Consider the following 27,814-nt stretch of genomic DNA (forward strand, 5'->3'; position numbering starts at 1 on the left):
CAATACTATGCTTTATGCTTTATTTACGTAGTCTCACTGAAATCTATCATAGAAATACATGTCTCATTCATGCTTTGATCCGCATTGCCCTATACCAAACCATGGGCAAAGGCGGTGGCCGTTCTGCCTGACACCCAAACTATTAATTTTTCCCCCCTCATCGCCGCTCTGATCAACAAACACTCCCAAGCTTTTCCGAAATTCCACATTTACCTCCGTGGAACTCATTCGTCCCGTTCCTCTTTCATCTCTTTAATCGAATTTCTGGAACCTATCCGGCATCATGTCTGACGTTGCTGAGACCAAGCCCGACCCCACCACCGCCGCTCCTGAGGACCAGAAGCCCGAGACCACTACCGGCGAGGGTGAGAAGTCTGTTACCGAGTCTGCTACTGAGACCGCCAAGGAGGCTGTCGAAACTGCCAAGGATGCCGCTGTGAAGACTTCTGACAGCGTCTTCTCCATGTTCGGTGGCGGCCCCAAGAAGGAGAAGAAGGAGGAGACCGACGATGCCAATGAGCCCTCCGGCTCTTCCAAGGCCAAGAAGGCCGATGACGAGGTGAGTGGGATATATCTGAGATACTGGTGATATGGCTGCGTTATTGCTCAACGCGTACACGATGGGAGCGGGGTTTCTATGCCCCTTTCCCCAGATAGTGGGGTCGCCGCAGCCACTCTATATTCAACCAGTGGTGCTTATTTTCTTGCCGCGCTTATGCTAATATGGATGTTTCTTTTTGCAGGAGGAGACCGTCGAGGAGTCCCCTGACGTCCACTTCGAGCCCGTGATCCACCTGACCGAGAAGGTCGAGACCAAGACCAACGAGGAGCTTGAGGAGCAGGCCTTCAAGATGCGCGCCAAGCTCTTCAAGTTCGACAGCGAGTCCAAGGAGTGGAAGGAGCGTGGTACCGGTGACGTCCGTCTGCTCAAGCACAAGGAGAACCAGAAGACCCGTCTCGTCATGCGCCGTGATAAGACCTTGAAGGTCTGCGCCAACCACTACAGTGAGTTTATCTGGAAATGGACATTTTAGGGTTGCAGCTAACACATGTATTAGTCGTCCCCGACATGAAGCTCAGCGCCAACGTCGGCAGTGACCGCAGCTGGGTCTGGAACGCCGCCGCCGATGTCTCCGAGGGTGAGCCCGAGGCCCAGACCCTCGCCATCCGTTTCGCCAACAGCGAGAGTGAGTTAACCGCCTCGAATTTAAGATGAACCATTCTAACTCCGTTGTAGACGCCAACGCCTTCAAGGAGGCCTTCGAGAAGGCCCAGCAGGAGAACGAGAAGCTCTTTGCCGCCCAGGAGTAAATAGCTCCCTTTCTCATTACTGATTTCTCGAGAAAGTGTAGCGATACACAATCATTCTGCACTAGGCATTCATGACCTTTGTCTGTATGCAACGTCCAGGAGCTTGCTCTCGAAAAAAACAACCTCCCCATTATCGTCCCCCTTTCAAACCTGTTCCACCCCCAATCCCCCTACCCCTTTCAATTCCATTCCAATAAACCCTTATCCCCAACGACGCGACGAGGCGAGGCAGCAGTTATGAAGATGCGCCTCGCATGCTATCGTGAGCCATGCAGTCTACGAAATGGAGGGCAGTTCTCTGACGTTGGTGGTTCGCAGTTTGGCAGTAGATAGACATCTCCCCATCGAATATACACCCTGCACATCACCATACCCTGATATAAGTAATTTACTTCCAGTTTGCCCTTGCGCCATGATCAAATATAGTTCCATGAATGTGCAAGCAGTCCCTTGTACACGTGTAGGAGAGTGCAGGATCCCTATACCTTGTGGCAGAATCGAACTGCTCTAGTCTGAGTCCCGATCCAGCTTTGCCAATGAGGTTGAGATCTGGATCACCAGCTTCCCTCTCTCATTCATGGACTGGATACTATCCCATAGATCAGAATGCAGCCGATGGCATAACAGATGGTGATATAGCACACTTCAGAGCACCATATAGCCTTCTACCGGATATAAACGTCTACTGCTGCGTCCCGCAAGGAATGAAAAGATCCATGTTCGGATAAATCAGATCAAGAATGACGATAATACTGTATATTTCGATATTCATAAATCATATATCCTACAATCGAGATGGAGCGAACATACTGTAATCGTCCACTGGAGTGAATAAGGTCGAGTCCATCGAAATGGGGAGACAAACATCGACCCTCGCCGACTTCACCTACGCATTTCCCCTCCAACCTGCAACAACCACCACAAACCCATTGGCGTCCATATACTAGAGCCACCGCCTACTTGACTCTGAGACGTTCCTTCTGCCTTACTTTGCACACCCACAATATTTGCTCCGGCATTTGCGCGTGGCGACTTAACCCGCGCAAACTGTTCTCCGACGGTTACGTCCTTTTTGACATCTTTCACCTGAAGATCTAGACTAGAATCTGAAAGCTCAGTCGCTTTCAATTTGACTTTTCAAAATGCCTGACGTAAGTCATCCTCTCCTTCCCTCTGCGAAGTGACTTCAAGACGACTGTGGGATCATCATCACGAGCTCTGCCCGCGGACTCAACACCGTTGCCTCTGAGAACTCCCCAGTCTGGCTCAATCAAGCTCTAGCTAATTCATGTATCGACGCCTTAGGTCAAGCGCACCGTCCGTCTCATCACTGAGCAACACATCATGTACGTGCCCTCCCAGAGGGTCCCCTCCCTTCCTGTCCCGACCACGCGCGCCTACCCTCACTTCGCACACTCTGAGCTTTTTGAGAATCTGCCCATGGGCCTCTGAGCACGGGAGTAACAAGAAAGCAATGCGCGCATTGGCGAGCACTACAGTCTTCCTGCCCGTTACCCGTCACCCGTCTTCCTTCGCCACAGCCTCCACCTCCCGGGCACCAACATACACAAAGCATCTAGCTGAAGCACAAGCTAACATGGACCTCCCCTCGCAATAGTGACAAGCCATCGGAAGTCGAAGGTTTCCCGCAGCGTTCGTGGCACATTGAGGTCTGGCTCGTCAACGACAAAGGCGAGCTGGTTCCGGCCAATGTCTTCGACAAGGTGACCTTCCACCTGCACCCAAGTTTCGGCGAGCGCGCAACGCAGAGTACGTTTGAATTCCACCCGACTAGCTTCGCCGTGGGCTGTTCTTTATCTACGATACCCACCGGCGCAGCAGTCTCTCGACATGCGCCTACAGGATCATGTACTGACAAGGTCACTTTTGATTTCAATAGCTTTCAGAAACCCTCCTTTCCGTATTGCTGAGGAGGGATGGGGTGAATTCGATATGTCCATCGAGCTCACCGCTGACAAGTCTTATACCATTGGACATGACTTGAACTTCGCCCAGAACCGCTACGAATCCAAGCACGTCATTGTGAGTTTCATATTAGATGGGGGGTATACCATTGGAATTATTGCAATCTGACCGGTGACTGTTTTGGATATAGACCTTCAAGAACCCCAAGCCGCCTTTGATGGCCGCTCTCCGTGAGTCGGGACCTGTCCCCGGCGACGAGAACGGAGTCAAGTCGAAGCGTCCTCTTGCTGGCGAAGAAAGCGCCAAGAAGAAGCGCAGCCGCACGGAAAAGAATGTAAGTTTACTTTGATTGGAGGGTGGACTGCAGTTGGCTGTGAGACTAACTTGGTTCACCAGGTCGATATGGACAAGCTTGCCGAAGGTCTCCAGAAGCTTAACGAGGATGATCTTCTGCAGGTTGTGCAAATGGTGCATGACCACAAGGCTGCGGACTCATACACAAAGAACGACGTGGAGCGTAAGTGAATTCCCGTGAAGTTGAGACGAATAGTCGCCTCTTATCCGTCTACTTTCTAAATGACCCATCACTCACAACTTCTTTTCTCTTTCGCAGTCGGAGAATTCCATGTCGACCTCTATACACTGCCAGACGCACTGATCAAAATGCTCTGGGATTTCACAGCGGAGCGCGGTGCCCTCTAAGGGGTTAACGCAGAGACAAGAGAAACAGAAGAACGGCACGTAGAGCAGGAGTGACGAATGAAATATTCGCTTCTCCTGTTTCTTCTACCGACACCCTTCTTTCTCTGTCTCACTTTCTCTGCTGTGTCTGCACGACACGATATGTCCCGTCCTGCCTTTTATTAGTTCGCATGCTTCTCTTACTATCCTTTCCTGTTCTTCTTTTTCCTTTCGTTTTCTTGTCTTATGACACACCCCGGGGAGTTAGCGGACCGTCGAAGGAAATTGGATGGCTCTCTTTTTTCTTTTTTCTTTCTGCTTCTTGCCTCTGCTTGGGCATTCTGCTGCTTGCTGGATAGGATGGATCTGATACCAATCTTGATAACACTTGATTTTCGCTGGGTTGTTTTGTAGGAAGTTTACGGCTTTTTGTATGTCTGTAGAATTGGGGGGAAGGCGGGAATATACAGTAATTTGCTCCTTTAGAATCGATAGGCAATATGAAAGTAAGTAATGACCTCTGTATCCTTGATTCTCTGGCCATGCTAGCTGGCGAGTAGTCCATGTAGAGCGAGTCGTATGAATTTTACAGAACAAGTCGCCGAAAGACCAGGATAACAGGATCAAAAAAGAGCTTCGTTTCAGAATGACAAGCAGGGATATCTAAAAGAAACAATCGGTCGAGTCCAGCCCCGAGCAATAACAAAATAACAGTAAACATAAAAGTATCAGACAAGGAAAGAAGAGAAAGCAGATGCAGCCACGTCCCATGTCCAATGCGACAAAATAGTATCCAGACCATCGGCCAACCGAGTCCACCCCTTCTATTGATCAACGCCGACATCAAGACCCACGTTTCTTGGTTGTTTTTATCTGCAGCTAGTGCAGATAGTGTCCATCACGAATTGAGAGAGAGAGAGAGAGAGAGAGAGAGAGAGAGAGAGGATAAGGGGAGAGGAAAGAAAAGGGAGAAGGAGAGGAAGGGGTGAAAAAGAGAGCGAGTAAAAGGAGATGAGATGATGAAGAAGAAAAAAAAAAAGAAAGACAGGCCATGCAAAGAAGACCCCCGGACAGCCATGACGCCTTGCTACCACCCAGTCAAACCGTGGTGGCTGAAATAACGAGAAGAAAGAGAGATCAAAGGACGCGGTTGCTAGGACAGGTCAGTATGAGAACAATGAACATGAAAGACGAAGAGGAACATACAGCTTGAGGAGATCTTCGAGGCTATCAGCACTGCAGCTCCGACCACGCGGGATGCTGCGCAGGACATCGACAATGGTAGCGAAGACGTCGCCACCGCGGTAGGCCAGGATGGCAGGGGCCTTGATGTGATCCATCTCAGCGATATCCTGGTGCAACTTGACGAAGCGGGTGGTGGGTTGTCTGCGGGCAATAGTGACCAGACATTCTTCGACGATGGCGCTGTCGTCAGACTAAACAAACCCAGTTAGCATCCATAGTGCAGGCCCAGTCGACGTCCAAACGTGACAGATCCCCCAATCATAAACTTGAAGAGAAAAACAGTTCATCCACATACCTGATGATCATAAATGCACACCACAACCACCGTCTCCGAAGTCACCTTCTCAATGGCATCCAAATACCCCACGGCATCGACATTCTCAACCGACCCGTACCGCCGCCCCCGAGGACTCAGCCGACGATGACCGCGGCCCTGCAGCTCCTGCATCCGCGACTGCCTCCACTTCCTTAAAAACCGAGCCTCATCATCATCCTCACTAGCCGAGCCCGACTCGGCATGCGGCGAGTCCTCGCGTGTCTTGGCCCCGAATGAAGGCCCATGGCCATCAAAGCCGGCCGCATTCAGCAGCGTGCGACGGAAGGACTTCTTCCGCGCCCGCTCAAAGGCCTGCGCATCGGCAATGACACCCTTGGGCCCGGTGTTGGCGTCGTAGACTGTATTCGGGACTTGGTAGTTGGCCCGGGACGAGACCATGTTGTCGTCGGAAAAATCTTCCTCGTCGGAGGAGTCGTGGGTGGTGCGGCTGCGGAGGTTCTTGCGCGTGCTTGTGCCTTGATCAGAGTAGTGGCCTTCGTCTGAGTCGGAGACGGAATGGTGGTCTTCAGGGTGTGTGGCGAAACGGGAATGGTTGCTGTTCACCAGCTGGTTGAATTCGTCCTGGGCCGACATGGTGGCGGGGTATGGGGGATTTAAAGCTAACTCTGCGGTCTGCAGTCTGTAGTCTGTGGTCTGCGGTCTGAGGTCTGAGGTCTGTTCTGGAGCAATGCAAGTGTGAAGGTTCCCCTGAAACGGAGTTGGGGCTGTGGTAGGCAGAGATCGTCATGAAACGGGCAGCCCCTTTTTCCGTTTCAGACTTCCCGAACAGCCGAACGTCTCGATGGGAGATGATATGGTGACGGTGTATATTTAGAAGGCCTTTCGTGGGAGATACACGGCTACTCTGGTCTAGTCCTCCAAGTGACTCGTCTTCATGCTCCCTCAATATACACAGGAGTAGTATACAGTACAGTAGTCGATCCCTACGGTCTTCATCCCCCAATCATACCTGCAAGCCTCACGTTTCATCACTACACCCCCAGCGGCAACAAGCCGAACCTATACGTCGATCACATCTCGTACTCAACGTACAAGCGCCAATCAACCCCAATGCAGCAAACGGTCGCATATCTCAGGCAGAGGACCTCGCGTGCCGGCACGGCACATGTCCGAAATAGCAGTGCAAACGCATGACGCAGATCGATATTCTCCACGTCCACGTCCCCTTCTAGAATAGGGTAGATGGGTACGGCACGGCAAGTGTCCGAGGCTAATGGGCGACCGACAACCGTATGCGCCGGCGGTGATGCTGTTTCGAGGAGACGCCGTTTCGGCCCCCATTTCGGACTATCGATGCTGATCGTAGGTGGGGCTGCTTGGTTATTCGGCTGGCCCTTTATGGCATTGCGGATTGGAGGGTGATTTGGTGCAGATGAGTGGATAGAACGTTGCTAGGTGGTTAGGGTTAGGTGGTCGTTCGAGAGTGTCGGACGGGGCGTTCGTATACTTCGCTTACGAGGGGGTTCGTTGCAGGCTCGACAGGGTCAATTGTCGCGTGGACTGCTTCGATTCCTGGTTTGTCTCGGTTTCCACTTCTATTAATACTAAGATTAATGCTCATATGGCGGTCTCGGACGGGTCTTTCAGGATTCGGGATATCATGGTCTCCTTGCCTCGACGTGGTCATGGAGACTCTGACGTGTCTTGTTTCATGTTCCAGTCCGAGTCAGCGTACCATTTAAAGGTCATTTGTCCTCGATAGGGGAGGGATTGGAGGTTGGCAGGGAAAGGTGGTATGTCTCTCACACTAGGAGGCTGCGGTTGCGAGCTCACGTTGGATTGTCTCCTGGGGGTGATCCATGGTCACTGTGGTTTCTCTATTTATGAGACGGAGCGGTGGGTTTCAACTGTTGCCGGTCTGCTGGCAGGTTTGGCATTGTTCATGGTGGACGCCTCTACTTCTAACTGCCCCTGACCGTGTACATGTGAAGTGTGTCGACGTGGACAGTGATACCTCGCAGAGAGACTGGGCCTCACATAGCTGACATCCAAGACAGAAACACATACACAGACCACTCTTTCGCTGGTCATCTCTACGACTGTACCGAACCAAAGTCAAGACCGTGTATGCATGCCCTATCTCTGATGCTCACGCCACGCTCGCAACCCAAAGTCAGGCAAAACCATGCTGCATGCCACCATGTCCCGTCGGAGCAGGAAAGAAGCAGAAAAAAAAGTGAACTAATGGAGATTGGAGCTGCTTGAACCATAAAAAATATCCGACACCGACGAATCCCAGAGACAAGAGATTCCAACGCAAGAGACAGTAAGTACAGCAGAACTCGTTCTTTAGGAGACAAAACAGAGGTTAAAAAGGGGGGGAAATGAATAAGGTTAATAGAGAAATGGGAAAGGAGAAGGGAAGGGAATCGACACAGGTAAATCCGCGAGAAATGGCCAAAATCCAGCAACCAGGTCCTCCTTTGCCTTCGCCAAGAGAATACATGCCGAGACCGATGAGGCAAACCCAGAACAAGAAGAGAATAAAAAGGTGAACTGAAGGGGGGATAAAAGAAATTCAAGAAAAGAAGGGGAAAATGGCATCGCGAGGTCGAGAAATGGAACAGGCCACGGAAGCATCAGACACCATCTCACTGTACAACCGGCAACCCAGCTCGCGCTCTCGTCATATCCAAACAAATATTGTATCATCGCTATCGTTTGTTCGCCCGGGACAGCTTTTCCCAAGGCGCCTCCACCTCTTCCGTATCGCAACCGATGTCTGCGCCGAGTGTGTGGGTGTTCCGAGTGATTCCCCGGTTGATTATTATCATATGGCGAGATTCGAGCCATCGAATCAAGTAAAAAGTCGAAGAATAGCATTGCAGAATGATCGACACGGGGTATCTTGCGTTTTGTTTTTGGTTTACCAGGCCCAAACCTTGAGCTGTAGAGAGAAGAGTCGTTAGTAGATATCCCTATAAAATGGCAAAATGGAACTTACGAGAGAATCCCAAGATCCGGTGCAAAGACTGATGCCGTCGTTGCTGACGCCGAGGCAGCTCACGCGGTTGTCGTGGCCACTCAGGGAACCAACCTTGTCACCTCGCAGAACATCCCATACCTATATCATGATTAACGAGATCCGGTGAATATTTTTGAGCACAACATACCTTGCACTCGAAGTCGTCGTATCCTGCGAAGAGTAATCGACCAGAGACGGAGAAGGCAACAGAGGTGATACCGCACAGGACTTGATCGCTCTGTAAAAAAACCCCCAACAAATTAGTTGTCATCCAATTGAATCCAATTCGTATCACCAAATTCTTACCTGGTAGATGTTAAGCTCGCGGTCGGCACGGATATCGAACAGGCGGCAAGAAGTGTCATCAGAACCGGTACCAAAGGCATTACCGTCGGGGAAGAACTGAATAGCGTTGATGTCGGACTCGTGACCAGCGAAAGTCTGAACAGCCTTGCCGGTACGGATATCCCACAGTTTAGCGAAAGCATCACAAGCACCGGAAACAAAGATGTTCTGGTTCGTCGGGTTGATACTGATGGACATCACATCACCGAGGTGGTCGGCAAACTCAGTCACCTTGGATCCGGTCTCAATATCCCACAGCATACAGGTCATGTCTCCCGATGAAGTTATGATGCGGCGGTCGTTGATGAAGCGACAGCAGGAGAGGTATCCCGAGTGTCCGGACAGCTCGCGCGCGACACGGGTTGGGCCTTCGCGTGAGGACAGGTTGTAAATAGAACAGATATTGTCGAGACCACCGCAGGCCACGTAGTTGCCGCTCGGGGCATAGGCACAGGTCATGACCCAGGAGGAGCGGAGGGGAATCGCATGGACCTTGTTTGTGGTGTAGGCGTCCCAGATGATGAGCTTTCCATCCTGCGAGGCGGAGACGAGGTGACGGCGGTCGGTAGACCAGTGCATGGCGTAAATCTTAGCGAGATGGCCCTTCAATGTCCGTCGGGGCTTCATGCCAATTCGTGGTAGGGCATCGGTCTGGTCCTGCGCGACTTGGCGGACTGCAACGGGGGGGTAAGAAGGTCAGTCATGATAAATCAATCTTGCGACGTTCCGACTCCCTGTCTCATCTTGTATTCGACAGTATATAGGGGGACATACGGGAGCTGTCGGCCAACTCATCCTTTCTGCGCTTGATCTTGTCCTTCAAGCCCTCGGCTTCGCGCCTGGCCGCGGTGATCTTGGCCTGCATTTGTTCGCCGCTCATATCGGCCATTTTATCGGTTCGCCCAGGGAGTACAATTAGAAGTGAAGCCGAGAGGAGGGGGAAAGAAAAAGAGAAAGAGAGAGAAGAGCCTCAGGCTTGGATCATAATACGGGGGGGGGGGAAGAATGGGAGAGGAACAGGGGGTGAGAGGGAGAGGAGGCGTATTACCGGCTAGTGGTAATCGATGACATCGGTACCATTTATAAGCCTACTTTTTACTGCCAAAATGGAATTAAATAAGTGCCTTCAGTTATTGACATTGATCTCTCTATTCGACTATTCTATTTTACCTGGTCTTCGAATGCTGTTCTTTGTTGCAAGTGGCACCTTGGACCAATACCGTACACTGCCAATACGGCGTACGCCAAAGTCAAAGTCGTAACATCCAGTAATTTTAACTTACACCAAACCCAGGGCGTTTCTTTATATCACTCCATGCTGACAATTACCAGGGTATGGGCCTAAGGGACGTTAATGTACGGAGATACTGCATTGTATTAGGGGCTCAGGGGTGGACGCCACTCCGGAAAAAACCACAAACCAATGAGACTGATACTTCTGAACAGGAAATTGTGGGATCGACTTTGGTGCTAAGGTCACTAGTTCCGACGACTCAGACATTGTAAGCCTTTTTCATGTACTTAACCGCCGCGGCTCTCTCTCTCGCGGCTATCACTTCTTTTTTTCTCTCTTCTCCCTTACATTGACGGTTGAACTTTTCATTCTTTTTTCAAGCGGAGATTGGGCTAAGTCCGGGAGGACAGTATAAGTTAGTGCATATACTAAGTGAGTGGGACTAGTAAACCAGTGACAAGTCTGAATAGGCTGAGGATTCTTATGCAGAAGATAAATACGGGCGTATCGTAAGCGCATTTCATCGAATTTGGGTTTTTGCAGTCTCCACCACGCCGAATCTCGGCTTGAATTGCTCCTGAACGAGACTGTGTACACTTCCTCTATATATCCACCACACACCTTACAATATCCAATATTTCGTATCTCATACACACAATTGAAAAAGAAGAACTGCTCGGTACAGGTCTCCGCTTCATACGACTGCCGCCAAGATCCCCGCTCTGGATTCTGGATCTACATGGACCCCCCCCCCTCTCATGCAAATCCTCATTTGCAGACACACAGAAGAGAGACAGTATAGGAGACGTCGGAGTCATGAATGCACTTCAGTATCTTGAACTCGGAGATAATCTCACTTGCTAGAACCCATTGGACCAGAATACCGCTGACCGGCCGGTCCAACATGGATCTGGCGGTAAGTACAGTCATGATCCAAACCCTCGGTCCAGAGAAGTGCAGCCCGTTCAGTCCGGGGCTGCAAGGCAGCTGTCAGACTACGATCATCGCAAGATCAATGGTTTTCTCCAACCCCGGAGAATCGAAGCCCTTGGTAATCTCGGACGTCAAGAGGGATATTACCACCAATGGCATTGCAAGTGTCAGATCCTGGTCCTTGCTGTAGAAGTAAGAAAAGTAAAAAGAAAAAACCACGATATCGGAAGACAAGAGATTGCCTTTCTATCTGCGATACTATATCCACGCTGTCGGTCTCAGGGGATCCAGCCCCTGTGTGCCAGGATTAGTTATAGTTTGTGTGATATGACCTCGAGTCCCAGGCTGAATTTTCTGACTGAATACCCCGATTCCAGTAGGACCTTGTGGATATTCTCGCAGTGTCACAGTCGGCCGGGCTACTGTTCTTGGCTGACGATGACCACACTGGAGTCTGTTGCACGTCTGAATCATGTCTTCGAGCCTCTCGCCTGATGTGCTTTGGATCATGCACCAATCTCATACATCTTGCATAAGCCCGTGCTTGCAGTCGATCTTCTCTAAGGTTCGAGGCATCCTTGGTTACTCGGGTGGCTCGCGATCAGGTCTTGATGTAGGACGAATAGACATGTTTTAAAGAGCATGTCCCAGCAGCGAGGTACAGAGTTCTGTACACAAAATTAATGTACGCATTGAGCTATTATACGGATCTCCTGTGGCGTGGCCAACACAATTGTCGATGCATGTGTGGAGTAGTAACCTCTTGTACGGGATATACGATATTGAAAGGCTAGAAAATACGCCACTTAAGCTCCCTTGGCAACATGTCCAGGTGATAGCAAAAAGTCAATCCAATAGATTCAGGTCAACGAATAATGGTTGATCCCGCAGAAATTATATTGCACTAAAATTTTTGTTTTGGCATACATGATTGCTGCCCCTGCTATAGCAAATTATTGCTTATAGCTTGATCCATTTTTACACTGAAGTTACAGCAGATTACGATATACCGAAAATATGCCGAGGGGGGCCCCTTTTCCAAAGGGAATTATGATATACATAAGTGGACCTCGCCGCACAGTTCACACAAAGCCCATTGTCGCGATCGAAGTCCAAATTCAATAACAAGCCGAGAACTAGCCGTTACCGATCCTGAAGGCTGAGAACGGAGCTCAGCACAAGATAAGATGGGGACCGTTAATGTAGAAGCAAGCTAGGGGAAATCAGCGTTGGACTAGAACTGCTGATCTTCTAGAAAAGGGGCCTTGTCCAGCACCACCAGAATGACCACTTGCACCACCACTGCTATGTCCTTTCTCACCAACCCTATACTCCAGAGTCTCAAACAAACACTGCAAAAGGCGGAAATGGCCCGGCAGTTCGCAGGTGTTCTAATCTTAGCCCGTCTGTGCGTCTTTGCAAGCGCGTATGAACCCTGTCGGAGATGTGATAGAGGCCCTTGGGCCAATGTTATTTGGTCTGCGGGGATCTCGGGCTGATCTGACGCCTCTCTGTGTTGCTAAGTTTAATTCCCTCAAAATAAACATCCCTGCAAGGCTGATAAAACAGTGTCAAGGGAGTATCAGAGTATGTTTGGCACACTGGTCACTCCACGGGATATTGCCAGGGGGAAGGAAGGTCCAAGCTATTCCACAGTTGTGTCTCTTGTGCCTAGGCTGTTCACTATTGGACAAAGACATCTTCTGCTACACTCCTATTCTCGATATGTAGTCATATCTCATACTTTGGGAACTGATATGCGAAGATTGTAGCATGCAGCATACATGCAGATACTGTACCTCCGATCCCTTGATCTCGTGCTCCGGGGCATTTTCGATGTTTGGAGGATAAAATTTAGATGTCACACAACTCATTTCTCTTGACGATCCCTTGAAAGATGAGGCTTGACCGGCTTTCGAGTGTGGGGGAACGTCCGGTCAGGAGAAATGGCCGAAGCTATTGGAATAGTTCACACGAGTCATTGGTGGATAGGTGCTGGTCACTGCTGTAGATCTACAGTGGCCTCCGCTCGTGCCGAATGGGGCCCGTCATAATGAATCAGGCGGCCTCATATTCGATGATCGCTAAGTCAGAAAGTATTTGGTGAAAACCAAGGATAAAACATCCTGTGACAAGGGAACAATTATGCCAGCTGGTATGTTAAGGGATGTGTAATTTTCATAGGGTGGCAACCGGGTACTCAAATCATTTCAGAAAGAGTACAGAGTCAAGAGAAGAGAATAGAAGCCAACAGTAGTCAATAAGAGTCAGACATTATAAATGCGAGAGAGCAAGCAAACAAGACCAAAATAGCATAACCAACTAGCCAAATAGTCACAGAGCAAAGAGCAAAGTAGCGTAGGTCAGTGGCGGGTATATCGTAATATTAAGGAGGCACCTGACGCTCTCCGCTTTCGCCTTCTTGAAACCTCTTCTTCCCATTCCCCTCCCCCCATCACCATCCCCATCTTTATCGCAAACCCCTGGTCGATTCAGTTCTTCATCTGCATTCTGTCCTTGTTTTCATTTGTCTTTCATTAAGACCCCTTGGGTCTGGCCCTGTCCTCGAAATCCCCCTTCTGGGAGTCACCGAATTTTATCGCCAGCGAACCCCGTCGGTGATCGAATATACCGTTGCCTTTGGAGTGCCTGATGTCTTTGGTTTAACCTTTGATTCAATCAGCGAGGAATCCCTACAACAGTCTGTGGGTATCATCCCATTTGGTTAGGGGGCTGAAAGAAAACCAATCCCACTTCGGACACCCGTCAAGGTCCTCGCCCTTTTGCATCTCTTCGCCCCTGGACGCTATCACGCAACCGTCGGCTTCACTTCATATAGCACCTTAGATTTTCGCAGCGTTTCTTTCGCCCGTCATTCATCATGCGGGAAGTCAACTTCAGCATTCCCAATGTGAACAAGGCCTCGGTCAACATTACCACAACCCTCTACGACCGACGTGCCCTTGATTGCACATCAACTCTACCACTTATCAACTCTCTCAACCACCTTGCCTACCTCACAACCTCTTCCGCTCGGATTCGAGATATCCTCACTGTCGATGGCGGCATCGAGCGACTCGTGTGCATCCTGAAGGAGGGCCGGAGTAAAGATTTGATGGAGATGTGGAAATGGAGTCTCGCTTTCCAGTGTGTCGTTAACATTGGCGTGCGTGGCTCCGAGGGTGTCCGGACCCGAGTCGTGGAAGCCGATATGGTTCCGGTCATCGCCACTATTCTCAGCAATTACATCAAAGTGGTGGACAAGGTTCGATCCCGCAATGTGCCATCTGCCGATACCGAGGATAAGCAAAGCGAGGAGTCGTCCAAAGATGCAAAAGCCAGAGTCCACACAGAGACCTCTTCTCGGTCAACCCGTTCCAGTCGTTCCACGCCAGCCTCCGCGGATACACAGATCGAGTCACATTCCCAGGCGGTGCCATATCACCCCCGCCGACAAGCCCCTCCTCCGAGTATCGAGATTCCCCAGCCGTTCTATCAGGATAGCCAGCCTACCGACTCCGATGCCATGGATGTCACGGCTTCTCCTCCACGCGCGCCCATGACCTCGCCCCCCGAACGCAGTACCTTTGGCCAGGAAGCCCACAACCCCGGACGGTTCCCGCGGGCTGGTCATAGCCTACGGTCGATGCAACCTCTTGCCACCGCCGTTCCCACTATGGATACCACGGATGGATTTGGGCTGCGCCCAGTACGGGACGCTGAACGTCTTCCAAGTATGCTCCCTGGTCTCCAGACTGGAATCGTTTCACAACCCGACTCCCCAACCACACCCAGTGGCCCCCTTCACGCACAACCCCGCAACCTGCAAATAGCTGCCGCCAGACAACGCCCTTCAATCCGTCAACAGATGTCGGCATCCGGTGAATCGGATGACGCCAATGGCGAGGATACTACCATGGGAGAAGATAGCACCATGGGACAAACTGCTGAGCCCATCGTCGGACTTCCCAATCGGATGGAACTTGACGATGCCGATGAGACTGAGACAACCATGATTGATGATATGTCCACTACCCACGACTTGACAGTGACCGACCCCTCCGAGGAAGGTGGCCAGGAAGTGGAGACATTTAACATCGCACATCGTTCTGTGGACGGCAGCATCATTAATAACGAAACCACCCAGGCTAATGGTGGATTGGGTCTTTCTCCTGCGCAAGCCACAAACAACCCTAATTCTCCTACTCTCACACCAAGCCCTTACGCCCTATACCTCCGTGACCGAAGTGCTCCCGCAACCCAAGGAGTGCTGACAAGTATGCCTCGTGACGAGGACGTCCTGATGTCCTTGCAGCTTTTGGCCTACGTTTCCAAGTACTGCAACCTCCGTGACTATTTCCAGTCTTCGCATCTGGTGCCGAAGTTGAAGATTGATCGTGAACTTCATCTTCTGGATGAGAATTCCGATCTTGCTGAACCGATCGAGGTTGATGAGGAGGAAGAGGAGTACTTGCTCCCCGATGACCTCAACATCTTCCCCCTGGTGGAGAAGTACACTGTTCGACATCACTCCAAGGACATGCAGTACTGGGCGTGTGTAGTCATGAGAAATCTCTGCCGCAAGGACGAAGCGAGAGGAGGCATTCGGCAGTGCGCCTACTATAAGTGTGGCAAGTGGGAGGTATTCCAGCGTCAGTTTGCCAAGTGCCGCCGCTGCCGTCGCACCAAGTACTGCAGCAAAGACTGCCAGAAATCAGCATGGTTTTACCACCGGCACTGGTGCCACACAACCCCCTGATACGACCCAATGACTCGAAGGAGTTTCATTCTGATTTCCATACATACTGGCTCGCATAGCGTCATATTCATCACACGCCTCCCTTATTTTGTTTCCAAGTCTCACGTCTCCCCTGCGCATGGCATTTCAAAATCTGGCGGCGTTTCCGATTCGACCCGAAGATACCTCTTTACATGTTGTCTGGCATTATTTTCTTTCTTATTCCCATTCTCGCACAGCTTGCCTTGCATCATGGTTTCATTGACGTGAGGTCCTCATCTGCGAGCCATCCTTTTCATTGCCTATACCATTTTCTTTCAAATCATCATGACTGTACATCTCATTTTTGCGCTGGGGATTCTTCCCTCTGCTTTTTGTCCTCTCGGGGGCTATCACGTTTTCGCTCATAACTAATTGTGTGCTGTCACGAGTTTCTTATCTGTCAGTAGATGGGCAGCATTCCGACCCCTTCAGCCGCATCCCGGCCTTTGGAAGCATTTCAATCTGGTGCGCATCTCATCTATGATTCTGATTTATGTCTGGAAGTTACTTCTGTTTGTGTATTTGCACTTTGCCACAACGGCACCGGCGTTCCATAATCCATCTCAATTTCAATCATTCACCTGCAGTCTACTTGACATTCAAGAAGTAGTGACTAGTATCTGCAAAGCATGACATATACCCCCTACTAACCATTTCCACACGACAATCTCATCATATAGTATCTCATTCGTCCTTTTTGAACCCATAGGTAGCCTCCAACCTCGACATCAGGTGCTCATGAGCAGTCAAAGGTCTCTTTCCGTCCTCGAGACTCCCAGCACCACCCCCAAACCCAACAACGCCCTCCCCAATGCCTCCACTCCTCTCCCGATGCAAAGAGACCACCTCCCCAGGGACAGGAACCAACTCGGTGGAATCAACAGGATGACAAAAGTAAACCAAAGTATACCGATCCCTCGCGTTATCACCCTGCTGCTCAGATAGCGGGAACACGACACGATGCACAGTCGATTTGAGCAACCCATCCGTCCAATAACTCAACAAATCACCAATATTAACCAAGATCGGCGGGAACGGATACTCCTCTCCGTCTTTGGTTCGCCCATTACCCGGGATAATGGGAACAGGTGCCCAAGTCTTTTCCGGAGTAAGGATTTCTAGTCCTGGTTGGCCGGGTCGTTGGAAGAGAAGCGTTATACTGCCGTAATCGGAGTGTGCGCCTGCTCGCACGTCCTTTTCGTGGCTGTAAGTCTTGGTAGACTCGCTTTTAAGGCTTGGGTACATCAGGTAGCGGAGGATGCTTCCTGTTGAGCCTGTGGTTGGGTCGTGGCGGGTTGTGAAGAAGTCGGGCGTTATCTGAGGGTTGGGTTAGTCTGCGCTTGTCTATAGAGGTTGGGGCTGCATACTTCCAATCCCAAGGCAAGTAGAGTCAATATCCGAGTGCAGGTCTTGTTGCATAACCCGGCGAAGGCGTTGATCTCGCTTTCGTGTGGTTTCAGTACAGGTGGGAGTGGTTGCTGGGCCTTGCCGTCTTTGAAGTCGCCGAAGTTCATGGCTCTAATTCATCGAGTTTGTGGTTAGTAGATGTAAGGTTTCTGTTGCTTTCTACCTACTCTTTGAAGTCGCCTGTCTGTTGTCTCAATCAGCATCGTGCAGATATACTCTATGGAGTCGGCCAGAGATCACTTACCCGTTGATGCTCAGGATCCAGTGTTTCGGTATGCATGCCTGACCAACCGCGGTTCTAGTAATTCATGGATGTTAGCCTTTGTCTGAATGCCATATACATGCATGTTGTATGCGATGCTATATCACACATTTTGCTCAATCCGACATGTTTCCTTCTCCGATGCGGGAGAGGCAAAGAACTTCTTTGACTATATAGACAGTTAGAGACCATATATCCCTGCTCATCGATGAACCGACCAATCCAAACCCATGATCCACATCCTCGGCAGTAAAGTCAGTGCCCTTGCTGTTGACATACAAGAAGCCATACTTGGCAGCGGCATCCAGCATGGCCTTCCCCACGGCAGGGTCATGGGGATTGGAGATGTCAATGACAGGGAGCTCGATTGGGATTGATTCGGCCATTTTGATGGGTGCTAGAGAACCAAGTGCAGTATGGCGTCTGGTGTGAATATATATACCCTGTTGCAAAGCCACCCCAAACAATTGAATATGACTAACGTTAATTGTGATAGATAGTAGATAGAGAATACTGCCACACTTCACCGCAATGTCGGCTTACACCGACATTGCGGAGAACGCCTAATAAGAGGTTATAGATATACTAAGGGTTTCCCCAGGATCCCTCCTGTTCCTATTGAGAATGAGTGTTAGTATAATATAAATACTATTTCCTCCCCTCTTGGGAGTTATTTCTTTTTTTACTTAATCGATATGTCGTCCCAGGGTATAACGTGATTCACACTGAAGCTGCGCGCACACCCAACTTAATCATGTAAAATGAATTTTTCTCAACCAAAACGCTACCAAGTTAACTAAACTAGATACAAGATCCAGTAGGACATGACGTTATATTGTGACCCTAAATTCCACAATCTACATATCTCTACAATACCGTCGTACATGGCTGTAAAGATGCTCAATCCTAGTTTACGTTATTAGATCCTAGCACTAAAGTTATGCCCCCGCTATCATATTAAGGTAGAGGTTTCTAGAATAATAATACTTTAATAAGAAGCTATTTGCCTTATATATTTACCTTTTTTGGCTTCTTTTTCGCGCTTTTAGCGCGTCAATAGCTTATTTCCTTCTCGAAGATAGCTACTAACTACATTATTATATAATAGCCTTTCTAACCCTAATTTGTTGTACTCCGTAGAATTTGGCGGACTTAGGGGGCTTTTTGATCACTACCTTAACAATGCTTCCATTAAGATGGTCGTTCTTGGCCGAATCCACCCGTCCGCAGAGCGTCAGAAAGGCCGAAAATGATGTTCAGGACATTGAGGTTCTCTTGGATTGGCTGGCTCGAAACAATCTTCATTTTGATTTTGAAGGTTGCACGGAAAAACTGAGGCAGGATCTGCTCTCCGGGGTTCGCAAGTTATATTAAATGCACACTACAATTCGCCCTTTGCTTGAGACCACGTTAGAAGCGGAGTATTTTGCGCTCATCAACAACTGTATAGCTGCTCAATACATTGACAGTCGCGAACGACAGATTCAGCAATACGCAGGTAATCTTTTCCATCAGCGCCCCAATCCCAAGTTTCATCTCCTTCACTGCATCTCCCACTCTTTTCTGAAAATATTCTTCGCTCTCGTTATCGTTGTATTCCACCTCTTTGGTGTTTAGCGGCTTGTCGCGCAAAATATAAAAGGATATAAAAGAGAGTAGATCATCCTTTACTCGAAGCCTGATGCTATCTCCAATCCGGTGATTTAGGAGGTGACGGATCAACGATACCATATATATTTGAGGCTTAGGCGTCAAGATCCTTGGTATGCAATCAAAGGTAGATGTGACTTCGACAGTGTCTTGGAGCGTAAGACCGACCAATGACAGTGGATAGAGGTATACTGGACTGCTCTCATCTAGCTTGTGAATGATGCCAGCTCGCTCCCATTGTCCGAATCTGTCAGTGACCCTTGTGGATGGGGTAACACAGAGAAATCCATGGTCTGATAGAATTTGCGATGAAAGTGAGAGCAGTGCATCGGGGACTGCCCATTCAACAAGCTAGGAGTTAGAAGTTAGTAGTTCCCAAAAACTAGAGAGCCGAGTACCAGAAAAGCCGTTTGCTGCTTACGAGAAGAACCACAGGGTCTCCAAAACGCCACTGTATCTGCTGCCCGTACTCCACCGCCGGGATATTCTGATCGGCTAGAGCTTTCGCAGCAACCCTCACAGTAGGCGCATGAGGTTGTAGTGTTGGTGTCTCTTTCTGGGGTAGTGGTTCCATCTTTCGATCACGTAAATTCAATATAGCTCGAATAGTAGGATTCTTTAGTAAAGTGTGGTGGTTCTTTGGACGTCGGGGTATAGTGATAGTGGAGATGACAAAATGATTCATGGATCCATCCATGGATGTACGTACCAGTATGTGTTTTCATCTCAAGGCGGAACCTTGGAAACGGCTTCGGGTGTTTGTACATGACCAGGACCATGAACATCCTGTTCAAAGTCACAATGTCAGAAGGGAAATAATGACAACGAAGGATATACAATTGAGGATCTTCTTGAATATAGATTCTTACAAATACGGGTTACTATAAATATAACGGATTTTAGGTTATTAGGGTAGAGATCATTGAAAATAATAGTCAAGAAGGAAAGTAATTGAGAATCTACGAGAGATAAGGAGAATAAACTTAGAATCAGAGAATTGTAGTTTCAATTGATGATCTTTTTAGCTAGAGAATCCTGCTATTTCAAGTCATTTATTCATTTCTCTTCTTATCAATACACTCGGAGTATTCCGTTACATTTATATATATCCGTCAAATTATTTTCTTAGGCACGACAGACGTTTTTCAAAGTCTTCTATGATTTCTTACTATTCTTAACTTCTCTTTAGAATTATTAGTTCACACATACATACCGTTGCAAAAGTCTCTTTACAATACCACTTTTCGCCAGCTTAAAGGCCGGTTTTCAGCACCAATTATCTCAACAATTTTAGATGAATAGATGTACTTTAAAAATCAAGAACTCTGGCGTAATTGGCCAAAAATTAAGTAAGCCATTTAAGAATTATATCTTTCTATATAAAATTGCTGAGACAGGAGGAGTCGGAAATTGGCCTTTAAGCTGGCGAAAGTGGTAGTGTAGGGAGATATTTGCAACGGTATGTATTTTCTTCGAAGATGTTTCTTTTTGCATATTTGCTTAGGTTATAGTCTGTATAGAATTCTTCTATATAGTGTTTGCATATATTATTTTTCTATTCAAACTTGGTTTCCAGTCCTTAAGTTATACCAAGATGTACTTGTACTTGCAACTTTGTTTAGTTATCAGTTTTCCTTTTATAAGTTATTTTTATGTGTTTATTCTTATTCATATTCGTATTCTTTTATTATCTTTGTAGAGTTTGGGTTAAAAGCCCTTAATTTAGGGTCCAAGTGCTTAATATTGATAGTCTCTTCACTGGCTCGGCTGTATTAGTTTCTATTTTCTAAAGGCGAGATCTGACTAATTGATAAACCTAGATGTTATGATCTTCACGTAATTGCGTTGTGAAAGACGTTCTCCAAGGTTGGATAATGCCAGTAGGTTATAGTAATCATACAAGTAGCGGCTCTAGGATGACTTCATGGTTATGCGCTCACATAGGATACAAAAATCTAGCTCATTTCACTCAGAATCCAGCTAAAGAAGATGTTAAAACCTGGGAAGTTTCCCTCTAACTTATACTACTGTGGTAGAAGGGAATGTGATACAGGCAAAAAAACAGGCCAACTCCGCCTTCTTCCCCCCTCCTCCCCATACCTTTCCTCCAACCTCAACCACCACAGCTTTTGTCGCATTTTCGAGCTTTTGATCTGCGCTCTAGACCCTGTCAAATATATCGCTACACATCGCCTGTCTTTCCCCTCAGGCTCTGCTGCCCGGCGGCCCTTCTTTTAGCGCGTGACAGCTCCAAACATGCCGAGTACCCAACCATGAGCTCCACTGCAATCGCATCAACTAACCTCGAATCTTAACTAGTCCGTCCCTTTGATGAATGGGCTGTGTCCCGCGCGCAGTCCCTCCCCCTGTCAGCTTTGAAGGGCGCTGTTGTTGGAATCGATGCGTCACACTACATCAACCAACACCTTATCAACCAGTCCACCCGCGAAGCCCTCCTGGGCGCCCTCGGCGGCTTCCCTTTCGCCCTGAGAACCAATATCGAGAAGGAGTTACAGAATTTCAAGAACCTCGGCGTCGCCTGCATCTTTGTGTTCAATGGCCTTGAATTTGGCAAGAAGGAACAGCGCCCCCAGCCCACATCGTCGCGGTCTTTCGAACAAGCTTGGGATCTGTATGACCAACAGCAAGCCGACCAGGTCGTCGATGCCTTCAGCAGTGCTGGTATGATATCCCTTTATTCGTTCCCGTGTTCCATCGACAGCCTTGCGTTCTTTCCCCTCCACTGGACCCGACGAAGCATCCCAACAGCTGCTGACCCAGAGCAACCATCAGGAACCCCACCCCCGGAGACCCTCTTCAAGTTCCTGCAACGGATCTTGACCCAAAATGGTGTCGAATTCATGGTCGCACCCTACAGCGCGGCGGCTCAGGTGAGAAGACGTTGTGTCATGGCCGGGATGAGAACTGACCAATGTATCCGAACAGCTATCTTACCTTGCTCGCGGTCCCAACCCCGTTGTTGATGCAGTGTACGCTCCATCTGAAGCTCTTCTATTTGACCTTGACAAGCTAGTCACCCGCATTGATACCGAGCCTGCGCAATTCTTCTGGATCACGAAACAAACCTGCCAAGAAGAGCTGGGTCGCCTCACAAATGAACAGTTCCTAGACTTTTGCTTACTACTGGGATCTCCCTTCCTGCGTCATTTCCCGCTTTTCGAAAATCCCGCCTATCCCGGCAAGAGCCCCAACGTTCGCGATGCTTTGCCAATGTTCAACCAAGCCGGCCGGAGTGCCTTGGCACTATGCGCCCAGTTCGACGATGAACGTAGCACTCCCGAAACCCAATATGGCGATCGCTACAAGCGTGCATACATGATTGTGAAGCATCATGTTTACATGGATGTGGATGGTCGAGTCGGACCCATGGAACCAGAGAACATTTCTTCCGACATGCATGAACTCATCGGACAGCGACTTCCCGAAGAGCTGTACTTCTATCTATCCAAGGGCATTATTAGCGCCGATGTGCCAAATTTCCTCACATCTGGTGAGGTGCGGGCCTCGCTTCCGCTAGGCACGGAAGACACCGAGATCTACCGCTCGCTCGTGGGTGATATTCTGACACCCATCCGGACCCAGTATATCTGTCTGCTAGCGAATTCACTTCACCGGTTCTATCAAACTAAAGTGATTGCAATCCATCCATGGTTCGACGAGAACTCGGATCGAAAGATCAACCTCAAGGGCATTCCGTCGGTCAAGGATACCATTCAGTCTTGGAAGATCCAGGGTGCGACAGCCCCTGAGAGTGTCAAAAAGCTTCAGGGTCCTCGCGGGTCTTTCAAATTTGCTGTTCAAAGCTTGAAGGAACCTGAGTTTGTGTCAAAGTCTTTTGCTACTAAAGAGTCACCAGTATGTTATCTAAAAGTTTGACACCGATCAATTGCTAATCAAGACCAAAGAGCCTTTCCTCGCAGGAGGATATCTTATCTAATGTTATGTGGCGTTTCTTGCAGCTACGCGGATATATTGATGAGAAGCACAATCTCACTACGTGGGGTAAGAGTCTGGAGCAGGCATTGTCTGCCGTGGATCCTGCAGACAACCTTGAGGAGGCAATCTTCATCGTTTTCGAGATGCTCCGCCTGGATCTTCTCAACACAAAGCCCTGGTTCTCACAAGTCTCTGGCGGTCCCATGCGGGGATCAGAAGAGGATAAGACGTTCAACATGCTGGTCTCCCGTGTTGCATGTGTTGGAAAGCTGCAGCACAAGAGCATTGGATACTCTGGACCTCTAAGCCGTCAACTTCTTTGCTACCGCTCTTTGATTTCAGAGGTGCGCGCTGCCCTTAGAAATCTGGTCGAGGTGGTTTTGACTGGCATGCTACTCGGTGGCGATGCTAATCGGGATCGTAACGACTGGAACGAGATGGCTATCAAGTATGTACCTCCAACTTCCAATCCTGGATTTTATTCTAACATACCTGTTCAGACTTCCCTTCATTGATGATAACGACTGTGGACTTGGAATTGCAGTCCGAACTTACCTGGACGATCTTCCGTTGCAAGCAAACCCAACCTCGTCCGAGGCTCGTGCCGATGTGAAGGCGAAGGGCAAGGAGTGGTTCCAACACAGCGAGAGCTTCACTGGAAACTTGGACCTGGCTTTCAAGCTATGGGATGCGGTAAGTACTGATCGGAGGTTCACTGTCGGCCACCTACTGATCTTTGATACAGGTCTACAAGGGAGCACACAACGCAGGCAAGGATTTCGCGGATGTGAAGTTCTGGGACGACGCCAACCAGTGGCTCTCAGAGAGACGATGATCCGAACAAGACCAAACAGCTACAACAACTACCTACGGTGATCCCGGGCACGGCTCGCAGCTGGGAGTCACGTCAGTAATTCGCTTGAGCTCTCTGGGACGCGGTATCGGCAATTCTCCAGTGTATTACTATCCAGTAACAGACTAAAAAAAACCAAGAAAATATGAGAAATCCGATACTACCCAGACATTTATATTGGCCGAGGTGGTATTGTTTGTAGACCCAAAGTCATCGACTCGAAGTATGAAGTCGAAGTATGAACGCAAAGTACGATGATCTGCGGGTGGAGACACCAAGTGGCCTCTTCGGTATTGTTTTGTCAGCCAAACGTCAACTTCAAGGATTCCTCCAATTCTTAAGTAACTCCTCCACAACCCCCCCCCCCCCCCCCAATTACATACAAAATGGCACGCCTGAGCTTCCTGCTCGTCGGTGCCCTCACAGCCCTCAGCGGCTTCGCCAATGCCAGCTCTGCCGTCAAAGACCTCATCCCCAGCAACTTCGATGATGTCGTTCTGAAGTCCGGAAAGCCCGCTCTCGTGGAGTTCTTCGCTCCCTGGTGTGGCCACTGCAAGACCCTCGCCCCAGTCTACGAAGAGCTTGCCCAGACCTTCGCTTCCGTCCAGGACAAGGTCACCGTCGCCAAGGTCGACGCCGATGCCGAGCGCTCTCTGGGCAAGCGCTTCGGTGTCCAGGGCTTCCCCACCCTGAAGTGGTTCGATGGAAAGAGCGACAAGCCCGAGGAGTACAAGGGTGGCCGTGACCTTGAGTCTCTGTCCGCTTTCATCACCGAGAAGACTGGCATTAAGCCTCGTGGCGCCCAGAAGGAGCCTAGCAAGGTTGAGATGCTCAATGACGCTACTTTCAAGACTACTATCGGCGGAGATAAGGATGTCCTGGTTGCCTTCACTGCGCCGTGGTGTGGACGTGAGTTATCCATTCATCTGTCCATTTTCAGATCTAGTTCGGTCTGATTTGATTCTATTGTTCATTCGCTAACCGTCTCGATCCCTATAGACTGCAAGACCCTTGCACCCACCTGGGAGACCCTCGCCAACGATTTCGCCCTCGAGTCCAACGTCGTCGTCGCAAAGGTCGATGCCGAAGCTGAGAATGCTCGCGCTCTGGCTAAGGAGCAAGGCGTGACCGGATACCCAACCATCAAGTTCTTCCCCAAGGGCTCCACCGAGCCCGAGGCCTACTCCGGCGCCCGCTCCGAGCAAGCCCTCGTCAAGTTCTTGAACGAGAAGGCCGGCACTCACCGCGCCGTCGGAGGTGGTCTGGATGCTCTGGCCGGCACCATCGCCGTCTTGGACAAGATTATCGCCGAAGATGTCGCCGCCGGCAAGCTCGACAAGATCGCCGCTGATGTCAAGAAGGCTGCCAAGGGCCTGCAGGACAAGTACGCCGAGTACTATGTCAAGGCTGCCGAGAAGCTGAGCAAGAACGAGGAGTACGCCGCCAAGGAGCTTACTCGTCTCCAGAAGATCCTGGCTAAGGGTGGTTCCGCCCCCGAGAAGCTTGATGATATCCTTTCCCGCAGCAACATTCTCCGTCGCTTTATTGGCGAGGATAACCACGATGAGCTTTGAACGATTCGATGTTTTGTTCGATTTGGGATTTCTTGGCTGGAAAATTCATTGTAAAGCCTGAATGCCCGTCATGATGGATTTAGCCTAAGAAAATATTGACTTGTTGCTGTATACTGTATGAAATGAGAAATCAAACATTAACTCGAGGCCGTTCGTTTATGAGTGCTTCTATATTATACACATTTCTATAAGCCATGTGAATGGAATACCTATCTATTAATTAACGAAATAGATAGTTTTCTTCTGTACGAAACCGTCCTTGTTCAATTGTAGGGTATCTATGAAATTGAATCGTAAAGCATAAGAAAAAGCCGGATAATAGCCATGCTCACGTCGAAACCAAGAATCAAAAACAGAAAGCAGTATGCTATGAATGTGATACGGTTTCCAAATTGGAACCTGGTAAAAAGTATGCGCAGTGCTCGTCGCTTTGCCGCTATCTAACGCCATAGGAAGCAGACAAAACGGGCTGGAGTATGAGCAAGTATCGAGTATGCTTATTTGGTTGGAGTTGCGGTGGCAGAATCGGAAGACGCGGTCAAAGATGCCTCAAGTTCGTCCAGACGTTTCGTCATGTCGTCCACTGTAGATCGTCTCTGGTTAGTTGTTGTCGCAAATGGAGGTATGAAGGAGGGTGTGAACGGTGTGAATAGTAGAGACGTACGCTTTCCAAACATTTCTGTGGAGACATTCTCAAACTTGCTTTGCAGCTGATCTAGCAATTCATCAACGGCCGCTGTAAGCTGGCCTTGTGCATCGGAGTTCTGCATGATCACTTATTTAGCAAGGCGAACATTTGATGTAATTCCGGAGGTTACGTACCGGTTGAGACAGAAGAGACTCGCCCTCTGGTGCTGGTGACAGCTTCTCTGGGGAGGGGGACTTGGGATCTTCAGCCATTGTAGAATATGTACAACCAGAATAGACTGCCTAAGAGGCAAGTAGAGATGATGCCGTTGACAGGGCGATACAGAGCGGATCCGATAAGCCACCGGATCAATAGTATATCCGGTATATTACCACATATGGACTAGGCGGGTCTTATCGGTAGCGCTAACCTAGATAGGCCTGGCGCGATTTTAAAAAAATCCCGTGGACTCTGATGCGGGTTTGATACCGAGTCGTTTTCCTCTCTTGTCAATTCCTTTCACATCCCCCAAATACCATTTTCTTTTTGTTTCTTTACAAGAAGTCAAAATGGTCAAGCGCAGCAAGCTCATGCAGGCCCTTGACGCCCACAAGGGTCGGGACTACGAGGCCGAGAAGCAGAAGAAAATGATCAAGACCGCCGAGAAGAGGAAGGCTGGCAAGAAGGCTGCTGCTGCCCCTGAGGTCAATGTTTCCGAGGAGAAGGAAGAGAAGGAAGAGGCTCAGAGCTCCGCGGCCGAGGAAGAGGAAGAGGAGGAAGAAGCCGACGAGGATGAGGAAATGGAAGACGAGGAAGCCGAAGAAGACATCCCACTCTCCGACCTCGAAGACGACGAGCGTGAAGACGTCGTCCCTCACCAACGCCTGACAATCAACAACACCGCCGCCATCAAATCTTCCCTCAAGCGCATCTCCTTCATCTCCGCCCAGACCCCATTCTCGGAGCACAACTCGCTAGTGTCGCAAGAGCCCATTGAAATCGAAGATCCCAATGACGATCTGAGCCGTGAGTTGGCCTTCTACAAGGTCTGCCAGGCTGCCGCTACCAGCGCCCGTGGCCTGCTCAAGAAGGAGGGTATTCCCTTCACACGGCCTGGCGATTACTTCGCCGAGATGGTCAAGGACGACGAGCACATGGGCTTGATCAAGAAGAAGCTGTACGAGGAGGCTGCCGGCAAGAAGGCCGCTGCCGAGGCTCGTCGCCAGCGCGATCTCAAGAAGTTCGGCAAGCAGGTTCAGAACGCCAAGCTGCAGCAGAGAGCCAAGGAGAAGCGCGAGATGTTGGACAAGATCAATACCCTCAAGAAGAGTACGTCCTTTCCTTTACATAACCTATACATCAGTCCCATTTGCTAACCTACTTCCTTACAGAGCGCAAGGCTGACAGCTCTGCCCCTACCGATGACGCCAACGACATGTTCGACGTTGCCATTGACGAGGTTGCCAAGACTGAGAAGCGTGGCAATGGCGAGGGCGGCACTCGCAGCCAGAAGCGCCAGAAGAAGGATTCCAAGTTTGGATTCGGTGGCAAGAAGCGCCATGCTAAGAGCGGTGACGCTACTTCCAGCGGTGATCTATCCAACTTCTCTGCTAAGAAGATGAAGGGTGGTGCTAAGCGCCCTGGTAAGAGCAAGAGACATGCTGCCAAGGGTCGCAACTAAGGCTTTTGTTAACTGCATTTGTACTTGCATCCTGTAATTATTTCT

The 27,814-nt window shown here is 49.5% G+C and overlaps 12 protein-coding genes across 12 annotated transcripts; 6 read left to right on the forward strand and 6 right to left on the reverse strand.

Annotated features, from left to right (window-relative positions):
- Positions 1-283: 283 nt before the first annotated feature.
- Positions 284-1,311, forward strand: N7511_009163 (Ran GTPase-binding protein YRB1; the record flags this gene model as incomplete). The annotated part of the gene is made up of 4 exons (XM_057131540.1): positions 284-559; positions 744-1,005; positions 1,059-1,187; positions 1,238-1,311. The coding sequence occupies 4 exons, from the start codon at positions 284-286 to the stop codon at positions 1,309-1,311; spliced, it is 741 nt and encodes a 246-aa protein (XP_056979528.1).
- A 1,142-nt stretch (positions 1,312-2,453) lies between these two features.
- N7511_009164 (putative transcription initiation factor subunit (TAF30)) lies at positions 2,454-3,939 on the forward strand (the record flags this gene model as incomplete). Its single annotated transcript, XM_057131541.1, has 7 exons — positions 2,454-2,462; positions 2,617-2,657; positions 2,930-3,081; positions 3,212-3,354; positions 3,428-3,571; positions 3,634-3,754; positions 3,851-3,939. 7 exons carry the CDS (start codon positions 2,454-2,456, stop codon positions 3,937-3,939), a joined length of 699 nt encoding a protein of 232 aa, XP_056979529.1.
- A 1,116-nt stretch (positions 3,940-5,055) lies between these two features.
- Positions 5,056-6,073, reverse strand: N7511_009165 (phosducin family protein; the record flags this gene model as incomplete). The annotated part of the gene is made up of 3 exons (XM_057131542.1): positions 5,056-5,071; positions 5,125-5,354; positions 5,459-6,073. 3 exons carry the CDS (start codon positions 6,071-6,073, stop codon positions 5,056-5,058), a joined length of 861 nt encoding a protein of 286 aa, XP_056979530.1.
- Positions 6,074-6,510: 437 nt separating this feature from the next.
- On the reverse strand, positions 6,511-7,061 carry N7511_009166 (uncharacterized protein; the record flags this gene model as incomplete). The annotated part of the gene is made up of 2 exons (XM_057131543.1): positions 6,511-6,891; positions 6,957-7,061. The coding sequence occupies 2 exons, from the start codon at positions 7,059-7,061 to the stop codon at positions 6,511-6,513; spliced, it is 486 nt and encodes a 161-aa protein (XP_056979531.1).
- A 1,305-nt stretch (positions 7,062-8,366) lies between these two features.
- N7511_009167 (WD40 repeat domain-containing protein) lies at positions 8,367-9,699 on the reverse strand (the record flags this gene model as incomplete). Its single annotated transcript, XM_057131544.1, has 5 exons — positions 8,367-8,387; positions 8,445-8,564; positions 8,614-8,703; positions 8,772-9,484; positions 9,585-9,699. The coding sequence occupies 5 exons, from the start codon at positions 9,697-9,699 to the stop codon at positions 8,367-8,369; spliced, it is 1,059 nt and encodes a 352-aa protein (XP_056979532.1).
- A 4,159-nt stretch (positions 9,700-13,858) lies between these two features.
- On the forward strand, positions 13,859-15,736 carry samB (MYND-type zinc finger protein MUB1; the record flags this gene model as incomplete). The annotated part of the gene is made up of 1 exon (XM_057131545.1): positions 13,859-15,736. The coding sequence occupies one exon, from the start codon at positions 13,859-13,861 to the stop codon at positions 15,734-15,736; it is 1,878 nt and encodes a 625-aa protein (XP_056979533.1).
- A 705-nt stretch (positions 15,737-16,441) lies between these two features.
- Positions 16,442-17,812, reverse strand: N7511_009169 (uncharacterized protein; the record flags this gene model as incomplete). Its single annotated transcript, XM_057131546.1, has 6 exons — positions 16,442-17,074; positions 17,125-17,275; positions 17,332-17,348; positions 17,409-17,462; positions 17,536-17,595; positions 17,645-17,812. 6 exons carry the CDS (start codon positions 17,810-17,812, stop codon positions 16,442-16,444), a joined length of 1,083 nt encoding a protein of 360 aa, XP_056979534.1.
- A 1,024-nt stretch (positions 17,813-18,836) lies between these two features.
- Positions 18,837-19,650, reverse strand: N7511_009170 (uncharacterized protein; the record flags this gene model as incomplete). The annotated part of the gene is made up of 2 exons (XM_057131547.1): positions 18,837-19,427; positions 19,498-19,650. The coding sequence occupies 2 exons, from the start codon at positions 19,648-19,650 to the stop codon at positions 18,837-18,839; spliced, it is 744 nt and encodes a 247-aa protein (XP_056979535.1).
- Positions 19,651-21,332: 1,682 nt separating this feature from the next.
- On the forward strand, positions 21,333-23,868 carry N7511_009171 (MKT1 family protein; the record flags this gene model as incomplete). Its single annotated transcript, XM_057131548.1, has 6 exons — positions 21,333-21,339; positions 21,396-21,967; positions 22,023-22,952; positions 23,003-23,481; positions 23,534-23,726; positions 23,779-23,868. The coding sequence occupies 6 exons, from the start codon at positions 21,333-21,335 to the stop codon at positions 23,866-23,868; spliced, it is 2,271 nt and encodes a 756-aa protein (XP_056979536.1).
- A 404-nt stretch (positions 23,869-24,272) lies between these two features.
- N7511_009172 (protein disulfide isomerase family protein) lies at positions 24,273-25,460 on the forward strand (the record flags this gene model as incomplete). Its single annotated transcript, XM_057131549.1, has 2 exons — positions 24,273-24,795; positions 24,886-25,460. 2 exons carry the CDS (start codon positions 24,273-24,275, stop codon positions 25,458-25,460), a joined length of 1,098 nt encoding a protein of 365 aa, XP_056979537.1.
- A 497-nt stretch (positions 25,461-25,957) lies between these two features.
- On the reverse strand, positions 25,958-26,390 carry N7511_009173 (heat shock factor-binding 1 family protein; the record flags this gene model as incomplete). The annotated part of the gene is made up of 3 exons (XM_057131550.1): positions 25,958-26,043; positions 26,125-26,224; positions 26,283-26,390. Coding segments are annotated over 3 exons (294 nt in total), but the record flags the coding sequence as incomplete, so codon positions are not given.
- A 267-nt stretch (positions 26,391-26,657) lies between these two features.
- Positions 26,658-27,769, forward strand: N7511_009174 (EBP2 family rRNA-processing protein; the record flags this gene model as incomplete). The annotated part of the gene is made up of 2 exons (XM_057131551.1): positions 26,658-27,417; positions 27,480-27,769. The coding sequence occupies 2 exons, from the start codon at positions 26,658-26,660 to the stop codon at positions 27,767-27,769; spliced, it is 1,050 nt and encodes a 349-aa protein (XP_056979539.1).
- Between the last annotated feature and the right edge of the window lie 45 nt (positions 27,770-27,814).

This window comes from Penicillium nucicola (assembly GCF_028828085.1).
Source record: "Penicillium nucicola strain IBT 29836 chromosome Unknown utg000010l, whole genome shotgun sequence".
Taxonomy (NCBI): Eukaryota; Fungi; Ascomycota; class Eurotiomycetes; order Eurotiales; family Aspergillaceae; genus Penicillium; species Penicillium nucicola.